Source organism: Heptranchias perlo, chromosome 22 (assembly GCF_035084215.1).
Source record: "Heptranchias perlo isolate sHepPer1 chromosome 22, sHepPer1.hap1, whole genome shotgun sequence".
NCBI lineage: Eukaryota > Metazoa > Chordata > Chondrichthyes > Hexanchiformes > Hexanchidae > Heptranchias > Heptranchias perlo.
The window spans coordinates 42,437,711-42,460,780 of NC_090346.1; the positions used below are offsets into that span (position 1 = coordinate 42,437,711).

At 41.5% G+C, this 23,070-nt stretch overlaps 1 protein-coding gene across 3 annotated transcripts in view; it reads right to left on the bottom strand.

The window, feature by feature from the left end:
• LOC137340707 (general transcription factor 3C polypeptide 1) overlaps positions 1-23,070 on the bottom strand; it is a 56,574-nt gene that overhangs the window by 13,228 nt on the left and 20,276 nt on the right. For all 3 annotated transcript variants that reach the window (XM_068003393.1, XM_068003392.1, XM_068003391.1), the window contains exons 16-32: positions 22,064-22,209; positions 20,779-20,876; positions 19,885-19,981; positions 16,406-16,583; positions 14,887-15,034; positions 14,418-14,553; positions 12,219-12,297; positions 10,638-10,826; positions 9,992-10,152; positions 8,459-8,601; positions 6,791-6,872; positions 6,094-6,206; positions 5,269-5,331; positions 4,768-4,861; positions 4,286-4,458; positions 3,302-3,586; positions 128-375 (exon numbers count right to left, since the gene is read on the bottom strand). In XM_068003393.1, coding sequence (XP_067859494.1) covers positions 128-375; positions 3,302-3,586; positions 4,286-4,458; positions 4,768-4,861; positions 5,269-5,331; positions 6,094-6,206; positions 6,791-6,872; positions 8,459-8,601; positions 9,992-10,152; positions 10,638-10,826; positions 12,219-12,297; positions 14,418-14,553; positions 14,887-15,034; positions 16,406-16,583; positions 19,885-19,981; positions 20,779-20,876; positions 22,064-22,209 — 2,433 coding nt within the window. The remainder of the gene's footprint in view (positions 1-127; positions 376-3,301; positions 3,587-4,285; positions 4,459-4,767; positions 4,862-5,268; positions 5,332-6,093; positions 6,207-6,790; positions 6,873-8,458; positions 8,602-9,991; positions 10,153-10,637; positions 10,827-12,218; positions 12,298-14,417; positions 14,554-14,886; positions 15,035-16,405; positions 16,584-19,884; positions 19,982-20,778; positions 20,877-22,063; positions 22,210-23,070) is intronic.

The window sequence follows — 23,070 nt, forward strand, 5'->3', positions numbered from 1 at the left end:
AAACAACCAATTAAAAAAGGAAAAAAAACATATGCATAATCCAGGATGAAAAAGACAGATATTTAAATTGACAGATTCAATGGCTACAATAACACAAGAAACAGTGTTCTAAAGATTAGTGACTCACCATCACGTGTGCTCAAGCATCCACGAGCTGGTGTTGAGCGGACTTTTAACCTCACTTGACAGGAGTTGACTACAATGTTATCATTTGGGTTGAGATTGCGTGTGCTAACAATGCCCGGGGCATAATACCCTCTCATTAGCAAGTAATTAGTATGTGAGGCCTGAGGAGCCTTCACTTCGAATTTTGGCTTATTTCCAGTTTCTTCCAGATCGTCATCATCATAGTCATCTAGGCCTTCCTTCCCCAACCTAAAAATATCAAAGCAGAGTTAATCAATCCTTTCCTTACATTAGTCAATTCAAGGTTCAAATTGTTTCAGTTGAGCTAATGCAGAAAAAATATTTTGCAAAAAAAAGCTGAAGTCCAGATCTACTCCACCATACACTGTTCATGATTTACTTGTTTCTCACTCCCTCCCTTGTTCATATCTGAATTCAGCAACATGGCAACAAAATAACTACAACTATACACAATAATAAAAAAAATTGAAAACAAAAAGACCAAGACCATTCCATATTGATCCTTTACTAGTGTTCAGTAAGCCAAATGTTTAAATTCTGTGCATGCTGCCCAAATTAATATTTGTAGTTAGTTGCACTGGGTTATTTTGTCAACATTTTGTTCACAATGATACAAAGGCTTTTAAGACACTTAAGTCAGGTAAAGCAAAGATATATTAACTGACCTGTTGCTCAATACAGAAAATAATATCACCTGTAACTATGGGCTCGATTTTAGGAGGGAAGCGGGTTGGCAGCGGAGGGTCGACTGGGCGATCGCAGCCTAATTGAAGTCACTTACCTGTGCTTCCGGGTTTCGCACTGGAAAACTGCGCAGCAGGCGGACTGTGCAGCCGCATCATAGGGCTCCTCCAGCTGACAGCCTATTTAAAGGGGCAGTCCTCCACTGACTGATGCTGCAGAAAGGAGCCAAAATTACAGCATGGAGCAGCCCAGGGGGAAGGCTGCTCCCAGGTTTAATGATGCCTCATTCCAGGTCCTACTGGATGGGGTGAGGAGGAGGAGGAGGACAAAGATCCTCCCCCCGGCGGGCGGGAGGAAGCGGCCTTCCTCTGCCACCACGAAGGCCTGGCTCCAGGTGGCAGAGGAGGTCACCTGCACCAACAACATATCACGCACCTGCACACAGTGCAGGAGGCGCTTCAATGACCTAAGTAGGTCAGCTGAAGTGAGTACACTTACTCATTCCCCTACCCTCCGTCTGCCACATCACCGCCCCCACCCCACATCTCCTTCTGCACTGCCAACACTACTCTGTCACATCACTCCTCACACTCACTCAAAGCTCATCCTCATCTTACCTGCATTTACTCACCTCGCCGGTACTCATCCCGCCACAACCACTCAACCCAATCCTCATTCAATCTCATGGCTCCGTCTCATACTCACCCTCTCATGCATCTCTTTCACGATCAGCCTCACCCAACCTGCCACTACCTGTGCTGCAGCCACAGGGCATGCATCACATATGTGTAGTAGGAAGCGTAAGGCAAACGTGTCGTGAGCATGAAAGGGATGCACAAGGATACTTATATTTGATTTCTGATCAACTCACATTACATATTATATTGTCACCACGACTGCCATGTCTTTGCAAATCTTGTCTGGTTTGTGCAGTAACGCCCTTTCCTGAGGATCACAATGAAAACCCACAACTGATGCCACCCATTGTGTCACTGCAGAGTGGGTGTAGGTGTATTTGCAGGGCTCTTTTGTGCAGACGACTGAGAGACATCGCGATGTCCCCGGTGGCAACCTCGAAGGATGCGGAGAAGTTGTTGAGGGCAGTGCTGACTTTGACAGCGACAGGTAAGAAGATGGTGCTCGGGCCAACCGGGAGCAGCTCAGCATGAAGGAGGCTGCAGATGTCCACGACTACATGTCGAGTGACTCTGAGCCTCCGTGTGCACTGCTGCTCAGAGAGGTCCAGGAAGCTGAGCCGCGGTCTTTAGACCCCGTGGTGAGGGTAGTGCCTTCTGCGACGCATCTCTCTCTGCGGTTGCCCTCCCTCCTGCTGTGCAGGTGGATGTGTCACAGCACTGTGGTGTGGAGCTCCACGTGTCAGAGGTGGACGGCGTGGCCGGCGAGGCTGTTCGTCCTCCGAGGAGGTCATGACTGCAGCTATGGCAGCCCCCATCCGGAAGATGTACGTTTGAGGGGGTCCGCTAGGTAGGTAAATGTGTCTGCACACCAGGGTAAGTGTGCAAGTTTGTGAATTTTATTGTTAGGAGGAGGGTGGTGGAGGCCAAACTTTGTCCAAAGTGACAGAGTGGCCTCCTGCAATGAGTGAGGTCTCCCCCCACCCCACATGTCAAATAGACCTTTGCAGCTGCCACAGGCTGGTGGCTGCAACACATCCATTTCAACTGGGAGTGTTTCCCCCAGTACGGGAAACAGTCTCAGTTGAGTTGAAAATCCCACCCCTCCTAAAATGTCCTACGAATCAGGTCTGCAAACGACCTGAACTATCTAATTAATTGGTTAAAGTGGGATCCCACCGGCTTTAATTGCCCCGGGAATCCACAATTTTCGGAGCCCCCCCCCGCCACGAACCCGCCGGCTCGGACGTCCGAAAATCGAGCCCTATGCATACCATTTCAATTATGAGTAAATTGTTTATCTACTATATGAAATATCCAGGGAGTTACTCAGTTTACAGTCTACTCTTAATTCAAAGTTGCTTAATTCAAATTATCTGACAATTCATTTTTTTTTAACGCTCTAAATTCCCACTTTGCTGTATTATTTAAGTTGCCGGGTTTGAAATGTTGGACAATTCAATTCTTTTTTTTGTGCAAAAACACAATTGAGTGTTCACCACAAGCTAAAAAACGTAAAAACTCCCAATTTTAAATGCGGAATTAATTTGGTTTGCATAAAAGCTTTAGCTTTGAAGCTAATTCTGATCTTAAATTGGGACCTCGCAGTCAATTTGAATTTCAGTTTAAAAGGCATTTGAACATTGATTAGAAGAGAGCCCCGTGTCTATAGACTGAGCATGAACCCATAAACGTTTTAACCCAAAGGCAACAGAACTGCCAAAATACAAAAATGATAGCAGGATTTACAAAGGTCTACAGAATGAATACTAGGTATCCAAAATTCAGTGTTAGATAGGGAGGGGGAAGTATCTATAATAACCAGATCCCCATACCTTTTTATAACTTCATTGTCTACAAGCGTGCTGTCCACAACCACTATCTGCTCAGGAATTGAGACGTGGAAAGAGAGAAGACCAAGGATAAACAAAGATATCGTGGCTACACAGTAGCCACCATTTCCATCCAGAGGGTAGGTAACCATGTCCGTCTCAACAGAAGTCTCTTTGTCCTGGAATGAAAAGGTGTTGGGGATGTCTGCCATCCCTGCATTCTTTAGCTTTTGAACAAAATTATACGCCTCCGAACAAATATTGCTGGGAAAACGCCAGATGAAATTCCTAGAATAAATCACCAATATGAAACATTACAAAACATTTAAAAGTTCTGTGAATTTAAAACAAAGGCACTATTGTACATCAGTAACATGCGGAACTAATGAAATAATCAATCTTGTTTTTGACGGCAACGCCTATAGAGGTCGATAGGAAAGCTATCTGCATTTCCCTGTGCACCAAACTCAGCAGCAGGTAAATTTTGTAGTCTGTTACAGGTCAAGGTTTTTAACATTTGAAACTGTGATTGAAAACATCATTCCCACCAATGCAGAGTGAGTCATTAATCAGCATCAGCCAAACAGCGAGCGTTGTTTTATAGCAATCACAACTTGATTTGTTTTCTGTAGAAATAAGATATGTTACACCACTCCTGACCTACACAGTAGTTCAACACTTGTTGAATCTGTAATCCTTTTGAGGTCTGCAATTGGGATAAACTTTTGAACAAAATCACATTGCATTTTCAAAAGCTTTAATTGAACTTAATTCCAAAAGATTAAGTGTGTGCTTAAATGTAGGTTTCTAATTCACCACACTAATAGAACTCACTAAATATACTAAATCCAGTGACACTCTGCTCGGTGAATTGCTGCAATTTGCAGAATCAATTCCTCACACTTATTTGGTACTGATTTATAAAAACTAAAACTAACAAATGTTTGGAGTTTGAGCATGTCCATTTCAACAAGTTTCACTGTATACCTGTAGTATGTCTGTGACAATTGATAAGACATTGGTGCAAAGGGCAAGGCTCGGCTCTTCTTCGGACCCAAAGCTTTACTGACTCTGCGACGGTTTACCAAGCTTCGCTGTTGGAACTCTAGGAACACTTTCACCAGCACTTCATCCTTGTATTGTTTGTATAGATGAAAAGTCTGGGGAAATAACCACATGGTTCAACCGCTTACCACCTTAACCAGTTAAGCCGCTGGCGGAGCAGTTACATTTTTTTTTTACAATTCTTTATTCAATACACAGCATTTAATAATATTACAGGGGCAGTGGTAGACAGGTAGATGGGGTAGCTTAGTAGTGAGCTCCTCAATATCTAACTTAAAAGGTGATTTAAACAAGAAGCTTGGCAAGAAGCCCGATTCAAAATTAAAAGATTCATTAAAAAGACATTGTGCTTACTGAATTCTTGTGGATTTTACTGAAATTCACTACTATAGATACATAAATACCTGAAAAGACTGGCATGATTTCATCTGTGTATCTGAGAGCGCCAGCGTGCTCTGAATGAAATTTTGCAGGACCAAATAATGGATATCATCGGTGCTACGAAAGGGAAAGAAATGAATAAGGCTCCTTCAAATCTATAAAAGTTTGACACACATTTATATAGCAAAACAGCTCAATTTATACTGCTTGGTTAGTCAATAGGGGATAGAAAACAAAGGTTGCTATAGCCAAATGAGTCGCTACCAGCTAGACAGTCATTTCAAACTCTTCCATTGCTGACAACTGCAGTTTTTTTAAAAACTTGGTTGGTTTTATTGTGTCAACTCTTTATGACACTGTTCTTTTTAAATGGACAAAACAGTGCCTCCCCTTGAAGGCAACAGAGCTACTAGACCAGAAGCCGACTTTCATGGATACAGGAATCTTGCTACACCTCTGCTTGCATTTCAATATATGAACCCGCTCTTTGAAAATGTGTATTTAAGTAAAGATGAATAAATTACCTTTTGATGTCATCCTGCTTCTGGTCTTCATTCCCTTCATCCCCAACTACTAATATTTTGAATCTAGGCAAAGAATAAAATCCGAAACAAGAAATAGTGTGTATTTAGAAAGAAAAAAAACAGCAATCCTTGTAGTTACCTCACCCCGAGGTTTACAAGTTCTCTTTCTTCCATTGCCGTAGACCTCCCTGCATCAGAGAGGGTAGAAGAATAATTATTCCAAAGCTCTATCTCTCCTTCACTTTGGGAACCATCCCATGTCTGCTCAGTATGTCTTGCAGATTACCTGACTGATACCAGGAACTCAATATGGGGTATCTCATGGAAGGAACCATACTCTACTCAAGTAGAGGTTAAACATGCAGCTTGCTGATGCCATTTGGTGCACTGTGTCACTCACCACATTTAGCTCCTATGATTTGGTGCATGCAATATGATCATGGTATTGTTCCAAATGTAAGACATTGCTTTGAATCGTTAGAACAAAGAAAATTAAACACCCACAAATGCTTGGTTTGACACCTAGTTCTCCCATATAAAATATTTTGATAACCACCATTGTACACATGGAAGACATTAAATTTACTACATAGGCATGTAAAGCGATCAGACTATCGTCAGAAGACAATTTTTAAATTTGCTTTCATTTAAATTTAAAGACCAAGACAATTATGTACAAACCCTCAACTTTACAAATATGCGTTTGCAACACTACTGGGAGCACACCGTAAACAGAAAGTGATACAGTTATCAAAATTAAATGCTATTATTTCATCATACCACGTACATATAGTTTCATATAGGAACCTGTAATCAGCACCTTACCTGGCAAATAATTCCTGCAGCGTATTTGGAATTTCAATATTTCCAGATCCTATTGCGGAGCTGAATTTCTGCCTCAGTCTTCCTACAAATTCTTTAAATTCCGCTGCACAAACCTGTGCAATTTAAAGCAGTTGTTTCAACACAAGAACATCTGATTGCAAGGACATATTGTACAGACAGGTACCATCAACACCAACAGCTACAAATAGCACAGATGGGAAAGAAATAGCCCCCCCACCACCCATAAAGGTAAACACAGCATCACCAGCTCAAGGCAGTGTGAACTCTTTGGGCTGGCCATTTTTGTCCTGTCTGGAGCTGGGACATGTATCCAGCAAAATTCTCTAATTGTCTGAAAACCATTTTTGTCAATTTTTGAGCCAATGATGAATCAGAATAATCAAATTTGACCAGGTTGCATCGTTGCTGTCATTAGGTCAAACTATAAGCACTTTGGGGGCTGTCAAGTGCATCTATCGAGAACACTTAACAACAAGGAGAGATTTTGAGCAGGTAGCCTAACCTGGGGGTTTGGGTGACAGTTCTAAATCATTTGGGATACTGTATGCGAAGCTTGAATTGACCATTCCCTTGTAATCATTACCACACTGAATCTTTAATACAAAGACTAGTTTGCTCTCCATTATCCAAAGGTCCATCTTGGAAGAAAATAATGCACCGCTGTGCTCCTAGTTACCTTGCTGTCCTGATAATCGTTCTTTTTATTCATAATTTCATCGATTAAAGCATGGTCTTCATAGACTTCAGCAAGACAAATTCTGCAAACATTAATAAAAGTAGAACGAGTAAAGCATTTACTATTTTAAAAGCTACACTAAAATAGCCAGTGGGTACTGGACACGTTTGGAAAAACCTAAAATCATGATTATAGATTCAGCTCTGTTTCATGTAATAATCTGAAATTGAATATCATATTTAATATAACTTTCATAACCACATCTGTTAGCATACTAATTATCTAGGGGCATCATCAAATGAACATGAATGGGAAAGAAGATCAAAAAGTGGCCAAGTCTACCTTTTCTACTTCCCCTTCTTGGACTTCCCAGTGTCACGTACCACCCCCAGAAAAAGGTGGGCTGGTTCCTGCCCACAGCAGTGACAATGGGGAGCAGGAAAGAGGTGAAAGCAGTCTACGTGACTCTCCTTTCTGTACTCACTGCAAAGAAAAAACTTGCCCGCTACATAGTGCCACCCCACAATGGAGCTTGAGAAAATACCAGGACACTGAGAAGTACAGGTGGAAACTCGTAATCTACCATATGGTGGTACATCACTCTGGGTCGCCACCACTACGGAATTCCAAAATTCCCTCAGCAAAAAATGTATATATTTAAATTTTTGTGTTCATCATGATGAAAGATATTAGTGCTGGGTAATTTCAGTCACCCTGTATCAGCATCAAACAATCCCAGATGGCACAGCTAGACACAATGTAAAAAGCTCCCTCTACTCTGCCCCAACCTCAGAAGCCATATCCCACACCAGCCACCCTTACGCCTGTCTGGGTGGCATTGCAATCAGTGCTAAATTTGGGTCAGTTTTGTGCTGTAGGCCTATGCCCACCTTGGAGCTGTATTAAGACTGCCGAAACTCATTTACCATAGGACCCTTACAGTAAGGCGGCAGAAGAGACTTGAATCTGGTCATTATGGGCTGGATTTAAACTGGATCACAGAGGTGAAAGGGAAGGTCCAACCAATAGTATCACCCATTCCACAGCAAAAATATTTAAACAAACTGTGTTCTATAGGTATGTGTATTGCGATTGGTTGGAAAGAATAGTTCTTCTGTTTAAAATTGATTGCTTTTAAGTTACAAAATGTTCTATTTAATATGTTTGGTTATTCAAGGCAAATGATTCAGGGCTTCCTGAGTGCAACTGTGAATATGGTGGGAGGTAAGAGGGGAGAAAGGAAAAAGGTGTTCTTCTTGAATCGTAGTTGTGAATCTATTAAGATTGATCCATTAATTGATACAAGTAATATAAAAATTAATTCAAGAACAATTGTTTACATGACTCAGTGACAGAATCGTGTAAAGTCTCTGGTCCAGACCGCAAAAACATCTGTATAGACAGCACAGAGGAAGTACAAGACTAGACAAATTAATTACAGAAGGTGCAGAGGCTGAAACAACTGTGGATTTAGATCGGTAGTTACAAAGAAACTTCCCTTGCTGCTCTAAAAAGCCCTATGGGATTGGTTCTGAAAAAAGTCCGCAATGTTACAATATCGAGAAAAGATTTAAATATTATAAAATAGAACACATTGCTGCATCATGCTTTAACACTTCTTGTGACTGATACTTGCCAGAATTTACTCTTCAACAGCAGTGGCCTCACCTATAGTTAAGCATAGTCTGTGGATTCTTGAGGATGTAGCGGGATCGACGGCCGACAGCAAGAGAGGTTTTATCCAAAGCCACTTCAAAATAATCGTGCATGACATCTCTCACAGTTTGCCAAGGAACAAAGGGCCCCTTCACCTAAATGCAACAAGACATTTTGTTTCAAAATTGTGCAAATTTATGTTTAACCCAGATTTACCTGTGCAAGTTTCCAGGACTCATCTTGTCACAGCCTGGTTGAAATGCCATTCTCCCCCGGCCTATACCACCAGGAGATCTGATTCAGGGATGAGTTGCTGACTGTTATGAGTTCTCCCCACATCTTGCGTGATAGCTTGCCCAAGATAGGCAATTACGATCTGGAGAAGACGTGGGTGTGGATATCTGTAGAAACTGGGATCTGAATGACGAAAAATATTTGCATGGTCCGCTAACAGACTGCAGTCCTTTAAAGGAATCTTTGAACATTCCTTGATTAACAGAATAGATTACCATATTATTTTTAGGTCTTCTGTGTGAAAGCATTTACAATTGTATGTATGAAAATGCTAATAGCAGCTCTTGATTACAGGAGTAAATGGAAATTAAGATACTTACAGGGACCATGTCTTACAGGAGCATTTAATTGAAAGACGGAATGGGCTCGATGGGCTGACTGGCCTACTCCTGTTCCTATAGTATTCTCGACAGCAGTGAGGACAATACTCAGTATTACAGATGCCCTAAGCCACCTTATAAATTGTCACGGCTCTACCTGTGCAGGAAACTCAAATCACAAGTAAGAAGGCAAAAAGATTTTTTTTAAAATAAAGCTATTAATATTTAAAACGCCTCCAAATTCTTAAAATTTTATCAAAGTAATTTTTAGGCAGATTCTATACTTGTCATTGCTTTTTTTTTGTGCACAAGAAATGTGATGAAAGGACTGAACATATTGCATAGAATTATCACCAAACACAGTTTATATTAAAAGGTGATTTTAATTTGAAAAGGTGGATTGAAGCAGTTTTGTTCCACACATTTTTTTTTATTATTAAGTCTGAAGGTAAGCTCCCTCCCTCCATTTTTCTTCCCTAGGTCTCACATCATGATCTGCTGCCAATACCTCTCTGAACCAACCACTTGAAGTAAGAGAGGCCCAAGAGAAACACTCCTAACAATTTTCCCACTCTTGCAGGCAAAGAAAAAAATTCCCTCTGCTCCATCCCAATCAGCGTGAATCTTTCCACTTCCCACACTGGTTGTCCTTTACTCTTAAGTGACATCACCAATTTAGTTCAAATTTGTGCTAAATTATGACCAGTTCTGTGATGCAAGGCCAAATCCATTTGGAACTGGGTAAAGTCTACAATCCATTTCATGCTGAACCATTATGACTGTCAGGCAGTAGAAACTTTCAACACATTAATTTGGGCTGGATTCAAATCCAGGTCACGGAGGCTAAAAGAGCAGTGCGATAACTCACTACACCATTAGCATTATTTTTCAATGTTATGCATTTTTCAACAATAGATATTTAATTGCTTACCTTTTTGTTAAGAACATGGCTGGCTACTCGACAAAGCATAAGCAGACTGTCTTCCTGTGCAGTCCAGGTTACACGGAGTTTGGTCATGCGACGCAGCGCACTCCTATCAGCATCATCTCGGAAGGGAAACCTCTTTGTCTTATCCTGTTGTGGTACTTCCTCTGCAAATATCAGTGAAGAATTATTGTTATAAAGGGAAAAACGTACTACAACAGTCATTAAGCAGAAGAGCGCTGAAGCCATAGAACCAGTGTTCACTTCCCAACTTTAATTAATGTTTGTTCACAATATTCACCCGCTCCATCACTGGTGTTTAGTTAGCAACAGAAAATACTTTCTAATGGACCTCACGGTATGCATATTCACAGCAATAAGACCTTGTGGCCTTAATGAGACAAGCCAAGTGACACAAAGCCCTCCACTCAGCAGCAGAATAATACATTGTACATTACATGGTATGAAATGCATATCCTCCAATTTACCATGAGCAACACCAAGGGAAATGTGCTATTTTGCTCAGTAATGGTCAGAACACACGAATAGGCATACAGACTACTTTCATCCTATAGCAGCCTATGAAATAATTGTTCCTCCGTCTCAAAAAACAGGATTTAATAGGCCAAAATCTGCAGTGGTAAAATCTCACCTTTCCTTTTCTTTTTTCTTTGCTTCTTCCCACTCTCCTTTTCAGATCGTTTTCTTTTCTGTCCTTTTCCACCAGCTACTCTTTTATTTCTGCCCACACTGTATTCTTTTTCAATTCGAACTTCTTCCTTATTCGCGGCAAGAGGTCCTTGCACAGACCTGAGCACCCCTAACATATTGAATTTATTTCCTGGATACCATAAAAAATGAAAAGCAATTAAATCACAAAAGCAATGCCTATTAGCACTATCTCTACTGCACTCCCCTATATACAATCAAATTACTAGTTGAATAAGGGGCATCTGTTATTTTGTGTGTGGGGGGTCCCAGCCAAATACTGACACATTCCTGGGAACCCTCTGTTCTAACTTCCAAACTTTGTCAATTAACCAAAGGAAAACAGTACAATCATGACAAAAAAAAATTTTTCTCCCAAGTAAACAGCAACAGATATAGTGTGCCAGTAAGTCAAACAGAAATCTGACGAGACACAAAGAAGCCTTGAGCAAATTATTGGCAATGGCACGTGACAAACAAAGACCAGTGGAACGAGTAAGGGGAGAAAATAGATTTTACCATAAAGGGCATGCTTCACCCTTATTCTTAGGAGAAAAAGAGGCAAAGAGAAAAACATTTCATTTTCATAGGTACAGCATAGGAGGAGGCCATTCGGTCCATCATGCCTGTGCCAGCTCTTTGAAAGCACTATCCATTTAGTCCCAATCCCCATAGCCCTGTAAATTTTCTCCCCTTAGCATTCTCAGCACCAATCACTTGGCCATGGGAGGAGGCAGGCAGTCATCCCCCAAATATCAGCCAATATTACTTCTTAGGTGTCCACTAGTTGAGTGCAGAAGTATAGTTTAGGGGCACTTGCCCTCTGATCTTCCTTCTCAATAATGAACAAGACCAGCCTCTGGAGTGACTGATATCAGCATCTCACTTTTCAAAGAATAAAAGGCAGTAATGAATATTTCTGAATAATTCCAATCCAGTTAGAGCATTTCAAGCCTATCTGGAAAATAGATACATTTTGGATTTGGCTCCAGTACAGGCAAATTTGGTTGAGATTATGCACGATTTATATTGACATGCATCCTATGTGATCAGGCTTGGCCATCAGAACGTTCCAGCTTGCAAGGCAGAAAATCTGATGTAACCAAATCTGCTTACTATTATCTAAGAAAAGACAAGCTGCAAATCAGCTTCCATCTTTTCAGTGGCATTATCTGCAATGCTTTTCCAAAGTGTGAGCATCACAGAGGGATTTGTATGCAGATAGCATGGTTTCAGTTCTTCAAAAACAGAGTTATGAATAAACTGCTGTAGACATGAATTTCACCATCTCAAATCACTATAACGTGACTTTTGAAGTTTTCATTAAACATCCTGGGCTCACGACATTTTCAGGAATATATTCCAGTCTCAATTCAACATTTAATGAGGGTTCTATACTCCCTTGTGAGGCCATTAATCCAGGTTCGTTTGAAAACTACTCAACAGATTAGAGAAATTTCATACTAAGTATATAACACAGAACCATATTGTACTGAGACTCATTTTCAAGATAAATATATTTCACCTGCAACACCGAGGGGGAGGGAATGTTTGTTCAAGAAGCTCTGTAATCGCACCGAGCTGCTCTCAGGGATATTGAGGCTCTATAAAAGAAGCAAAGCTGGGTTAAAAAAAGTTTGCTTTAAACTGGCCTAAAGGAAAAGCACAATTGTTCTGATTACCTGCTTGCATTGTATTCACACTCCAGTGAACATCACCACAAGATAGTTAAAGGTGAGGTAGGCCATTCAAAGTATCTTAGTTCATGCACCCAGAAAGATCCTAAAGTCCCCTCATTTCAGCATCCAATTGGTTCTTAAAGGATTTCAGGGATTTCACCTCCACTACTCTTCCATGCACCGATCACCCTTTCTGTAAAGAATTTCTTGACAACAGTCCTAAATTTACCTTTTACTAGGTTGAATCTATGTCCACTTGTTCTATACTTACTATTTAACTTAAAGTAATATTCCAGATTTACCTTTTCCATTCCCTTAACTCCTTTGTAAACATACAAATGATCACCTCTCAGATGTCTCCCTTCCAGGCTTAAAAGCCCAATTTCTCCAACATTTTCCCATTACTCAGACCTTTAACACAAGGGCTCGCCCTTGTAGCTATTCTGTGCACTGCCTCCAGCACTTGAATGTCTTCCTTAAGCCTCAGCAACCAGAACTGGACATAGTATGCAAGGTGTGGTCTGACCAGAGCACTGCACAGTTTGGTCACAATTTCATTTGACCTATTCTTCTGTTCTGTCTATGTAGTTCAGTGTTCTACTGGCTTTGTTGGTTGCTGCTCTGAATTGGTTGTAGAGATGTTGAGCAATGAGTCTGCCAAGACTCCTAGGTCTCTTTCTGCTTCATCCTTCACTATTTCAACACATTTCATGGAGTATATGTGTTGCATATTTTTATTCTTCCTATGTACAGTACTTTACATTTGTTTGCATTAAATTCCATCTGTCATTTTGCTGCTCGCTTACCTATTTTATCCAACCCATTCCAGAATATATGTATTTAACAGCAGTGAAAACTATTTAATATGATAATGATAGGACTGATATTTTCTGAAAATGTCTGTTTTGTCTTTCAGGCCTTATTGGAATGAAAGCCCAGGGATAACAATTATAATACTTTGTAAAGTTAGTTTCTTACTCCCCCCCATTAAGTTTTCTGTTACCCGACCTCACATCAAAGCCAATGTTTGCAGTACCCAATGTAAAATGGTTGCCTCTAGTCGCTGAATCTCACTCACTGAAACACAACTTCCAGCTGCTTAACAGGTGCTTATAGGGTGAACTCTCAGCAAGCTCAAGTCAAGGATCATGATGACATTTCTCAAGCAATTTGAGGACTGGAACTGTGATAGGAAAAGGATGAGGGGAATGGCTTAAGTACTTAGCAGCCTTAGGTATTACAGATATTGGTGCATCAGTCATTTTGTACTTTGCAATTACATCCAATAATGCAAGGCAGCTTCCTTCAACCTTTGCACGAGTTGACAATACAAGGTAGTGGTAAAGGCTCCGGCCCTGAATGCAACATGAACCTCTTCCCCTCCAAAATTCAGGCACATTTTAATCCACAGCTTGGCACTAGTTTAAAATATCAGCAAGACTTCTGATAGAGGTTAGTGGAACTGGCTGTAGCACGTACCAAATCTCATAGCCAGTGAAATTGGATGTTGTATTGTGTTCATATGCTAGCAGAAGCTGGTTTAATGTGACAGATGCTGATAGCAGGGAAAAAGGAATTGAAGGCCATTAAACAGAGATGAGGAAAAGGAAAATCATGTGGTCGGACAATACATTCAAATTATTATACGACGGGTGTCCCGAAAATCGTCCTCAAAGACGACAGCTTTGAAATCATTACCGATGGTGTGACACAAAGATGAAAATGTAAGAAATAATATTGTGTGTTTTTCAATTACTTGAGCCCTATTTACACCAAAATGTTGTCCTGTTTTGGAAAGCCGCTCCAGCAAATTTGCAAAGTCAGTTAAGCACTGATCTGAGAAGGACAGAAAATACATATTTTTAAAAAGTTAAAAAATTAAACAAGGAAACTGTAAATTATTATTACAATTTTGGAAATTAAGGTTTGCAGCCTTCTTAGGTGGTCACTGAACAGCTAGTCAGTCAGTCAGTCAGTCCCAGGACCAGTCCCTCGTAGTGTGAACTTTTTAAATGCAAATTTCTGTTTACATTTAGAACACTTACCTTTTTAGCATTGTTGATAATATAACTGGTCCAGATCCAGTTTCGTTTCAGATGTCCAAAGAAACTAGAATCCAGACCAGCTGCTCCCAGACCATCACCAGGTAGTTTCCCATCATCCACCAACTTCCGACTACCCCTGGAGAGATTGAGAATAGAAATCACTAAAAGCAACATTGGCCTGTCCTAATATGAATTTTAACACCAATTCAAACTGCCTTCAATATAACGTCACAGAATGAACGGTGGATGGGGGGGCGAACGAGATAGAGCACGAACGCACAAGCAACTAATTTATGTAACGTAGTACATTCATTTCGTATTTCAGGAATACTGCCAAACCACTGGTGTAGGGAAGGGGGGGGGGGTGGGGAAGCTAGCAAAATGAACAGCACATGACAGCTCGTTTTTATTTGAATAATTCAAAGTCTAATGTGAACTCTAATTTGAATGTATTAAAAGCAAAACACACGTGGTGTACTCCAGCAGGGCACATTTGTGCTCCAGGGTGTTCTTAGCAGTTGTGTCCTGTTCTATCGCTGAGTTAAGCACAGAGTCCTCTGCTCCCTCTTGTGTTGCCTGACCACCATTTTTGTTTAAGCGAGGAAACCGAATAACTCCTGCAAACAGAAACAGATGCGTTACTTAAGTAAGAATTTTTAGGGAAAGGAAAAGGCCCAATAATCCTGTCCACTTTTCACAGATCAACCTCACCAACCTGCCTTCTCGCCACATTTCTCAAATAATCTACTCCACAAGTGAATCTAATTGTTTCTTGAACCCATTTATACTGTCCGTTTCAAAGTCTTTCCCTGATAACTTATTTCCACAACTCTTATGTTTTGGGTAAAAAAGTTCTGCCCAACGACCTGGCTTACTTCTATTTTTTAATAAAAAGAAAAATTGCAAATGCTGGAAATTGGAAATAGAAACTTATTTTTCCACATGTGGACTAATCTGCTGTACATTTCCAGCATGTGTTTTTATTCCTAATTTTTAAACTTGTGTGCCCTCTTATTTGAACCCTTGCCACAGTGAATTTGTCTGGATCAATTTTGTCAGTCCCTTTTATTATATTAAAAACGTCAATTAGGTTTTCTCAAAGTTTCCTCTTTTCCAAAGGAAACAAGCCCCAACTTTGGTTGTGTTTCCACATAATTTAAAACCCTGATACCTGCAACAATCTTTGTTGCTCACCTCTATAAACTTTTAAAGGGAAGCCTTTAAATTATGTGATCAGAACCACACACAGGATGTCAGATAAGATCTTATTTGTCTTTTTTACTGCAGTAAATTTGTTCACAATAATCCCTGGAATTCTCTGCTGACCAAAGCACTATATTACTGACCCTTGTGATTCCTTGCTCCCGTATTGACCGTTTGACAGTTAGTGACACTGTGTGGCCAAAGCATGCATAGCACTGTGTAGCAATAAACTCATACAAGGACAGTCAAGATCACCAAGTACACAATCTAACCAAACTCAGCCCATTACCTTTGTGATCTCTCCATAGCACTCCTTCTGGGTCAAAGCACTATTCCTCCCCATTGCTGCATAGGAAGAAAGCACCTTAATCATCAGCCTAAGTTCTCTGAACTTTACAACTAGGAGTTAAATCAAAGGATCAAATGATGTTGCTACTTTTTGTGCGAGGTGCAGTGTAAGTGGCACACTTATCAGCTACAGCATGGGATTCAGGAAAAAAAGCCCAGCCACAGAGCTCATCTAGACTAAATGTATCTAAACAATATTGGAATTCACTGGTTGATGGTTCTCTGCTAGATTGATAAAGAGCTGGAATACATATCTGTAGAAATATTAAAGAGTACCCAATCATTTGGTGGGCATTTCAAGGACGAAAATTACTGTTTCAGCACAAGTACAACCAAATTTCATTAAACAGATCTACAATACATTTAACATAACAAGCTTGAGAAAAAGAGAAAAGAAGACTACTGAGCAAGAATGGATGGTCTGGCACTGTGCTTACCTAGCGGTGTATTCAGGCAGACACACATAAGGTCAAACCAGAAGCTTTCTACGTCTTGCAAACAACTGAGAGCGTAGCAACGTTTATCAAATGGTCGGCTGCTTCTGGCCAAGTTGTAATGTGGATCACAACTAGTAGTATCGACAATCATGGCATTCTTTTTGATATAAATGAAAATCTAGGGTAAAAAAAAAAATCACAGGTCAATTTGCAGTTTCAGGTTTCATTTTATGGCAAATAATATTCACACAATGTGGAATTATTTGAGCAGCCCAGTAGTGCAGCCTGTTGGTGTGGTAGTACAGCTGGACCAAGGTGGGGAGGGGAAGGAGACACTGCAGGATGAATTTCACTAGGTCACTCTTGTGCACTGCTTAAAGAAGTACCACTGGCAGAAGCCTTGTAAAAGGCTGTCTGCCTGTCTCCTTCCCTAAGAAATGTGCAAATTAATGCCATGTGGAAACTCTTTGTATGGACGGGATGGGGAAGGAAAGAGAGGGATGAGAAATCATATATATTTATATCTTTAAACTCATTCATTTTGATCTGTTGTTTTTCAGTGTTACTTTAGTGTTACCCTTCACTCATCCAGCCAAGCTGTCAAAAAAAATTAAGTAATCACTACCATTAATAGTTTTGAAATCACACAGCTTTAGTTAGATTCTTTTGTAGGTTCATTTATATTTTATTTAAAATAAAATTAGAACAATTGGTCATTGTTAAGAAAAAAAATGGTAGATAATTACAGGCCAACACAACTCTGGGTACTTTTTCTCTAGACTTAATTGCAAGTGTAAATCCAAGTACAGGCTTGTAGAAGGGTTACAAGTCAAATAGGATTTAGATGCCAACCAAATAAAAACCACCCTAAATGAACTTTTCACAGTTAAATAAATTTCTATTATGTTAAATGGAATATAAACATTAACATTATAATGTACTACATACTAAAGTTATTTTTTTCCCTTCTTCTAGGTTCTTCCAACCTTAACACTCGGTTAAGGAAGCAACCTGCTGCAAGACCTCTGCAATGCTGTACTGTAACCAGATACTAAGAATAGTGAGCAGAGAATGATGCGTGTCTCATTTTCTCTCCATGTGGGAAAGAATCTAGGGCTCGATTTTAGCGTCGGGTTTCCAGCGGGGGGGCCCCGAAAATCCCGACATGCGGTCACGTGACCGGATCGCGCTGCGATCCCGACCACTTCCGGGTTCCCCGATGACGTGCGGGTCTGCGTGCGTGGCCCCCACTGGTGGGAATCCCGCAGGCAATTAAAGCCAGCGGGGTTCCACTTGAGAGTACTTACCTTGCTTGTTGAGGTCAGTTAATGAGCTGAATCAGCTGTCAAAAGAGGAAGTGTGGGATTTCACCTGCATCGCAGAGTGTTTCACACACTGGGGGAAACAGTCTCTCCCCAACCAGGCGTGTTGCAGCCAGCAGCCTGTGGCAGGTGCCAAGGTGCACTCCACGGGGGAGAGCCCTCACCCACGCGGGAGGCCACCGCGTCACATAGGGCAACCCCTGCCCCCCACCGCCCCCCGCCAAGCCAGAGGACAGACCGACACGAAACCGCAGCCCCAGTCCGAGGAACCACCCACCTACCCTGCACAACCCCTCAGACCAACACCTGCCAGATGGGTGGTGCGTGGACACCCTCGGAGGACGAACAGCATGACCAGCCCCAGCAGCCTCGCAGTCCACGCCGTCCGCCGCAGAGACGTGGAGCCCCCCAACACGGTGTTGTTGCACGCCCACCTGCACAGCAGGAGGGAGGGCTACCGCAGAGAGAGACGCATCGCAGAGGGCACTACCCTCGCCACAGGGTCCACAGACCGAGGCGCAGCTCCCCGGACCTCTCCGAGCAGCAGTGCACACGGAGGCGCAGATTCGCTCGACATGTAGTCGTGGAGATCTGCAGGCTCTTTCATGCCGAGCTGCTCCTGGCTGGCCCCAGCACCAACTGCTTACCTGTCGCTGTCAAAGTCACCACTGCCCTCCACAACTTCTCCTCCGCATCCTTCCAGGGTGCAGCCGGCTACACCGCCGATGTCTCTCAGTCGTCTGCGCGGAAGAGCCCTGCAAATACACCTGCACCTACTCTGCAGTAACACGATGGGTGGCATCAGTGGTGGGTCCTCATAGTGATACCCAGGAGCGGGCATTATTGGACACAACAGACAGGATTCGCGGAGACATGGCAGTGGTGGTGCCAATATAATGTGTGCTGTTTGTTGCTCTGAAATTCAATATGGGTAACACCCATGGCAAACCCTCCGACACCCTTGTGCACCCCCTTCATGCTCACGAAACATTTGCCTTACGCTGCCTACTGCACATATGTGATGCATGCCCTGTGGCTGCAGCACAGGTGGTGGCAGGTTGAGTGAGGCTGGCCGTGAGGGAGATGCACGAGAGGGTGAGTATGGGATAGAGCCATGAGATTGTATGAGGATTGGGTTGCGTGTTAGTGGCAGGATGAGTACTGGCGAGGTGAGTAGGTGGAGGTAAGATGAGGATGGGGTTTGAGTGGGTATGAGGGGTGATGTGACAGAGTAGTGTTGGCGGTGCCGAAGGAGATGTGGGGTTGGGGCAGTGTTGTGGCAGATGGAGTGTAGGGGAAAGACTTCGTGTTCTCACTGTGGCTGACCTACTGAGGTCATTGCAGCACCTCCTGCACTGTATGCAGGTGGGCGATATGTTGGTTGCGCAGGTGACCCCCTCTGCCACCTCGAGCCAGGCCTTCTTGGTGGCAGGGGCTGGCCGCTTCCTCCCGCCCGCCGGGTGGAAGATCTCTGTCTTCGCCCTCCTCCTCACCCCATCTGATGATACCTGGGGTGAGGCATCATTAAACTGGGAGCAGCCTTCCCCCTGGGCTGCTCCATGCTGTAATTTGTTCCATTGGTTGCAGCATCTGTCAGTGGAGGACTGCCCCTTTAAATAGAGCGCCTCCAGCTGACAGGTCGTACTGCGCATGCGCAGCCCGCCCGACGCGCAGACCAGCAGCGCGGACCCCGGAGGAGCAGGTAATTGATTCCTATTAGTGTGTTGCCTGCTACGATCGCGCGGGCAACCCACTAATTTCAACGAGCGTGTTGACCACGCTCCCGAAACCCAACCCGCCGGAAACCCGCAGGCCTGCTAAAATCAGGCCCCTAATGTCTGTTTGGCAACTCCTCCTTGACTTCCAGAATTGTGAACTTGCCACAGAAGCAGACTGTGTGCACGGTGTAAGCTAATGTGCACGATCGTGCTGCCAAGGAATCCCAGTTCAAATCATAGGAAAAGAGTAACACACAAAGACAGCCCCACAGTGACGATGTTCTGAAACTGACTCACACAACCCACTTAGACTGACAGTGAAATTCTCGGAAATTAGCTAAAACAGCGCAAGCCTTATTCAGAGCCAACAATGCAACATCTACATGTACTGATGCTTTTCTGATTTTGTAATCTTCAACATCCTTCACTGAAATCTTACCTGGTCTTTTTCTTGAAATTTTTCAGTTGGACCAAACTGCAACAATCCCATGTAACACAGGCGTTGCAAACTCTCAAAGAAAGAAAATATGTATCTCCTGTAAACAACAAAAATATTCTTTGTAGTTTTGAGTTTCTCAGGAGCAAGGTGTTCAATTCTCAGAAATCTCAACATTTCCACACCTAGATATAATTATATTATTACTGTTTATTGGCATGCATCATTTCTGTGATTAGCAAATGATCCAGGTCCCTCTCATTGTTATATAAAGTATTTCCTAAATATTCTTTTTCATAACAAAGATGGTATTTTTATAGATTCAATAAATACTCAATATTCAAAGGATTAATGACGTGACAACCCACGTTACAAAGAGTCCTATACTGTCTCCATCTTGGCTGAACATACTGCCAGCTAATGAATTTAAATATTTTGCAGATGGATGTTAAATCTTCCACTTGCTTTGAACAGTACTGTGCCAACCAATTATTACTCAAATCAAAATTGCTGGTTGTAGAAGCTTAAACTGGTGAGCTCACTGAAGGAGGCCATAGAGTTGATTGATACGCGAAAAGGGGAAAATTTGTACTCGGAAGCAATGTTCTGTAGGTGGTAGAGAGGGAGCCGTATTCTGCTCCTAATTGAGCTTTCTTTACCAGAGCTGGAAGTGCTTGGTGCCAATACTGGGTGCCTGTAACAGGAGCTTTGTTCCTCTTACCTCAGGTACAAAATTTCATCAAAAACTTGTATTTAAAGTTTTTTGTTGTTTAACACAAAGTGACACATTCATTAGTGAACCAATTTTGATGCTAAAACAAATGGCTATTAACACAGATGAAGCTTATACAGTCAGAGATTAGTATGAATTTTGAAAATAAACTTGACAGCTCTTACCGCTTATAAAGAAGCTGCTGCCTCATGGGCTGGGGCAGGTTCCTGATCAAAGTGTGCTTCATGAAATGATCATTTAAAAAATCGTCCAGATCTTCAACCTATTAAAAAAGGCGAAAAAAGTATAGGAATGAAATAAAAAGTCAACATCAACAACTCCACAGAAAGCCTGTGCATGTACTCCTACCACAATCCTTTATACAACTATTGAACATCCAGTTTGCTACCATAATGCTTTCAAAAGAAATTTAAACTCAGAACTCCTACAGCTAATGTTTAAGAACATGAACCTGTGATTCAGTTTGTTTTGCTGTTTAAAAATTGATGCAGCTGAGAAGTCGTCAGATTAAAAAAAATCTTTCTGCTTTGGAGAAATATTTCACAGCTTTAAATTAGTTGAGAGGATAGTGATAAAACTTAAATGTTCTGCCAGCTCCAGCCCTTCAGCAGTCAGTGTGAACAATGGGTGTAGGGGCTAGGAAAACGAAACTTTACATAAGAAGGGTATAACACTAACTGCATTTATTAAGGTCTAAAGCCTTTGTTTTACAGAATATTTTTCTAAGTGGCAATTTCAAACCTCATCCATAATTTAAAATATTCCAAAAAATCATCACACACCATTCTTTCATTTAAACTGGAAAAAATATCTACAAGGAAATTGACCAAGCAGAGCAATTTCATGAGGTGCCATGCAGTTTTAACTCTTGCATCACTATCAATTTTATTAATTTGGCTGCTTCAGGTAGTATTAAAAGTATCAAACAAACTTTCAGTAAAGTATATTCAGTATATAAAGTATATAAAATATATCCAGTTTGAAGTTACTAATTCTACCATGGGATTTTAAGAATGTTCATAAATTGCTGGAGCTTCACTAAACCAGCTTGGAAAAGCAGAACCACTCAATTCAATTTCAGCACTGTAACTCCTCAGCCACATCTATTATCAACTCCCCACCCACATCTATTACCTTATGCAGACTTAAACAGCTATAAAAAAATGGAGGGAATCACCATAATGTTACAGTTCCCCGGTCCTTGTAGAATGCAAACAAGTTTCTATCGTACCTATAAAATATCTTCAAATATATTATATTATAGCATATGCAAAGGAATTATACAGGTGTAATTTGTCTTTTTTCCCTAACTCATACCCCCAAAAATGGTAGAAGGCACCTACAGATATATGACTGTCATCTGTAGTGCTGTATTTCTAACTGGGCTTTTAATAGCAGATTTAATACTCAATGAAACATTAAGTTAAAGAAATAAAATCATAGTATTACCTTGTGGCTGACTTGTACTATCTGGACAAAGATAGAGAGGGGAACACAGAGCAATATGTCACTAATGAGAGCCCAACCGTATCCAAACTCTCTGTGAACAGGAATAGGAGGGCTGTATCTCTTCCACGACGCCTCGTCCACATAAACTGTTTAAAAAAAGTGTTACACGAACCAGTCACAACAGTAAAAACAGAATACAACTTACGATGGTAGCTTTCAGATTGCTTAAAACAGTCTTTCAACAGTGTTTACACTAACATAGTTTCTTCAGTTTGATTTAAGAACATATAATATATGTATAAGAACAAGAGAAGGTATCCAGCCCTTTCTCTCCAAAGACCATGTACACTTTGCTCCATCATGGACTCCTCTTAACCTACTCAATCTACTGAGGGGTTGGGGGGCAACTACAGGTATAGCCTTCAAGATTATACAGTTTAAGTTAAATAAATTGTTTACATCTACATTATCCATGCCTCTAATCATTTAGCAACTTTGATTATGTCCCTCTTAATCTCTCTTCTCTCCTCCTTGAACTCAATTCCTGCAGTCATCTTTGATACTCTGCATTCTGAACTTCTTTCAATGATTCAACGTCCGACAGTACCCAAAAGTGCACACAGTATCTTAAATGTGTCTTCAAAAGGGTTTTAAAAAAAAGACCTTTTTCGGCTTAGAACAAAATGTCCTTGAGATGTATCTGAACACCTACTGCCTTGGCGATGACATCCAGTCAGTGTGAAGCTGTTTTCAGTAGTCAATGACCAGACCAAAATCCTCTCAAAGGCTTATGGTAGATGTGGACTAGTCATGATAAGCCAAGAAGTATAATTCCAATAACAGTATCCAATTAAAGTTTGTGGCAGTGTACACAGCTATAGTTCCTACCCAATGGGAATATACAGTAAAAATGTTATATAGCACTTAGGTGTCACTGCTGGTAAAGCAACCTGTCTGATACTCTGACAATGAAAGGAGTTCTCGGGGGAAGGCTCTCAACATAATTA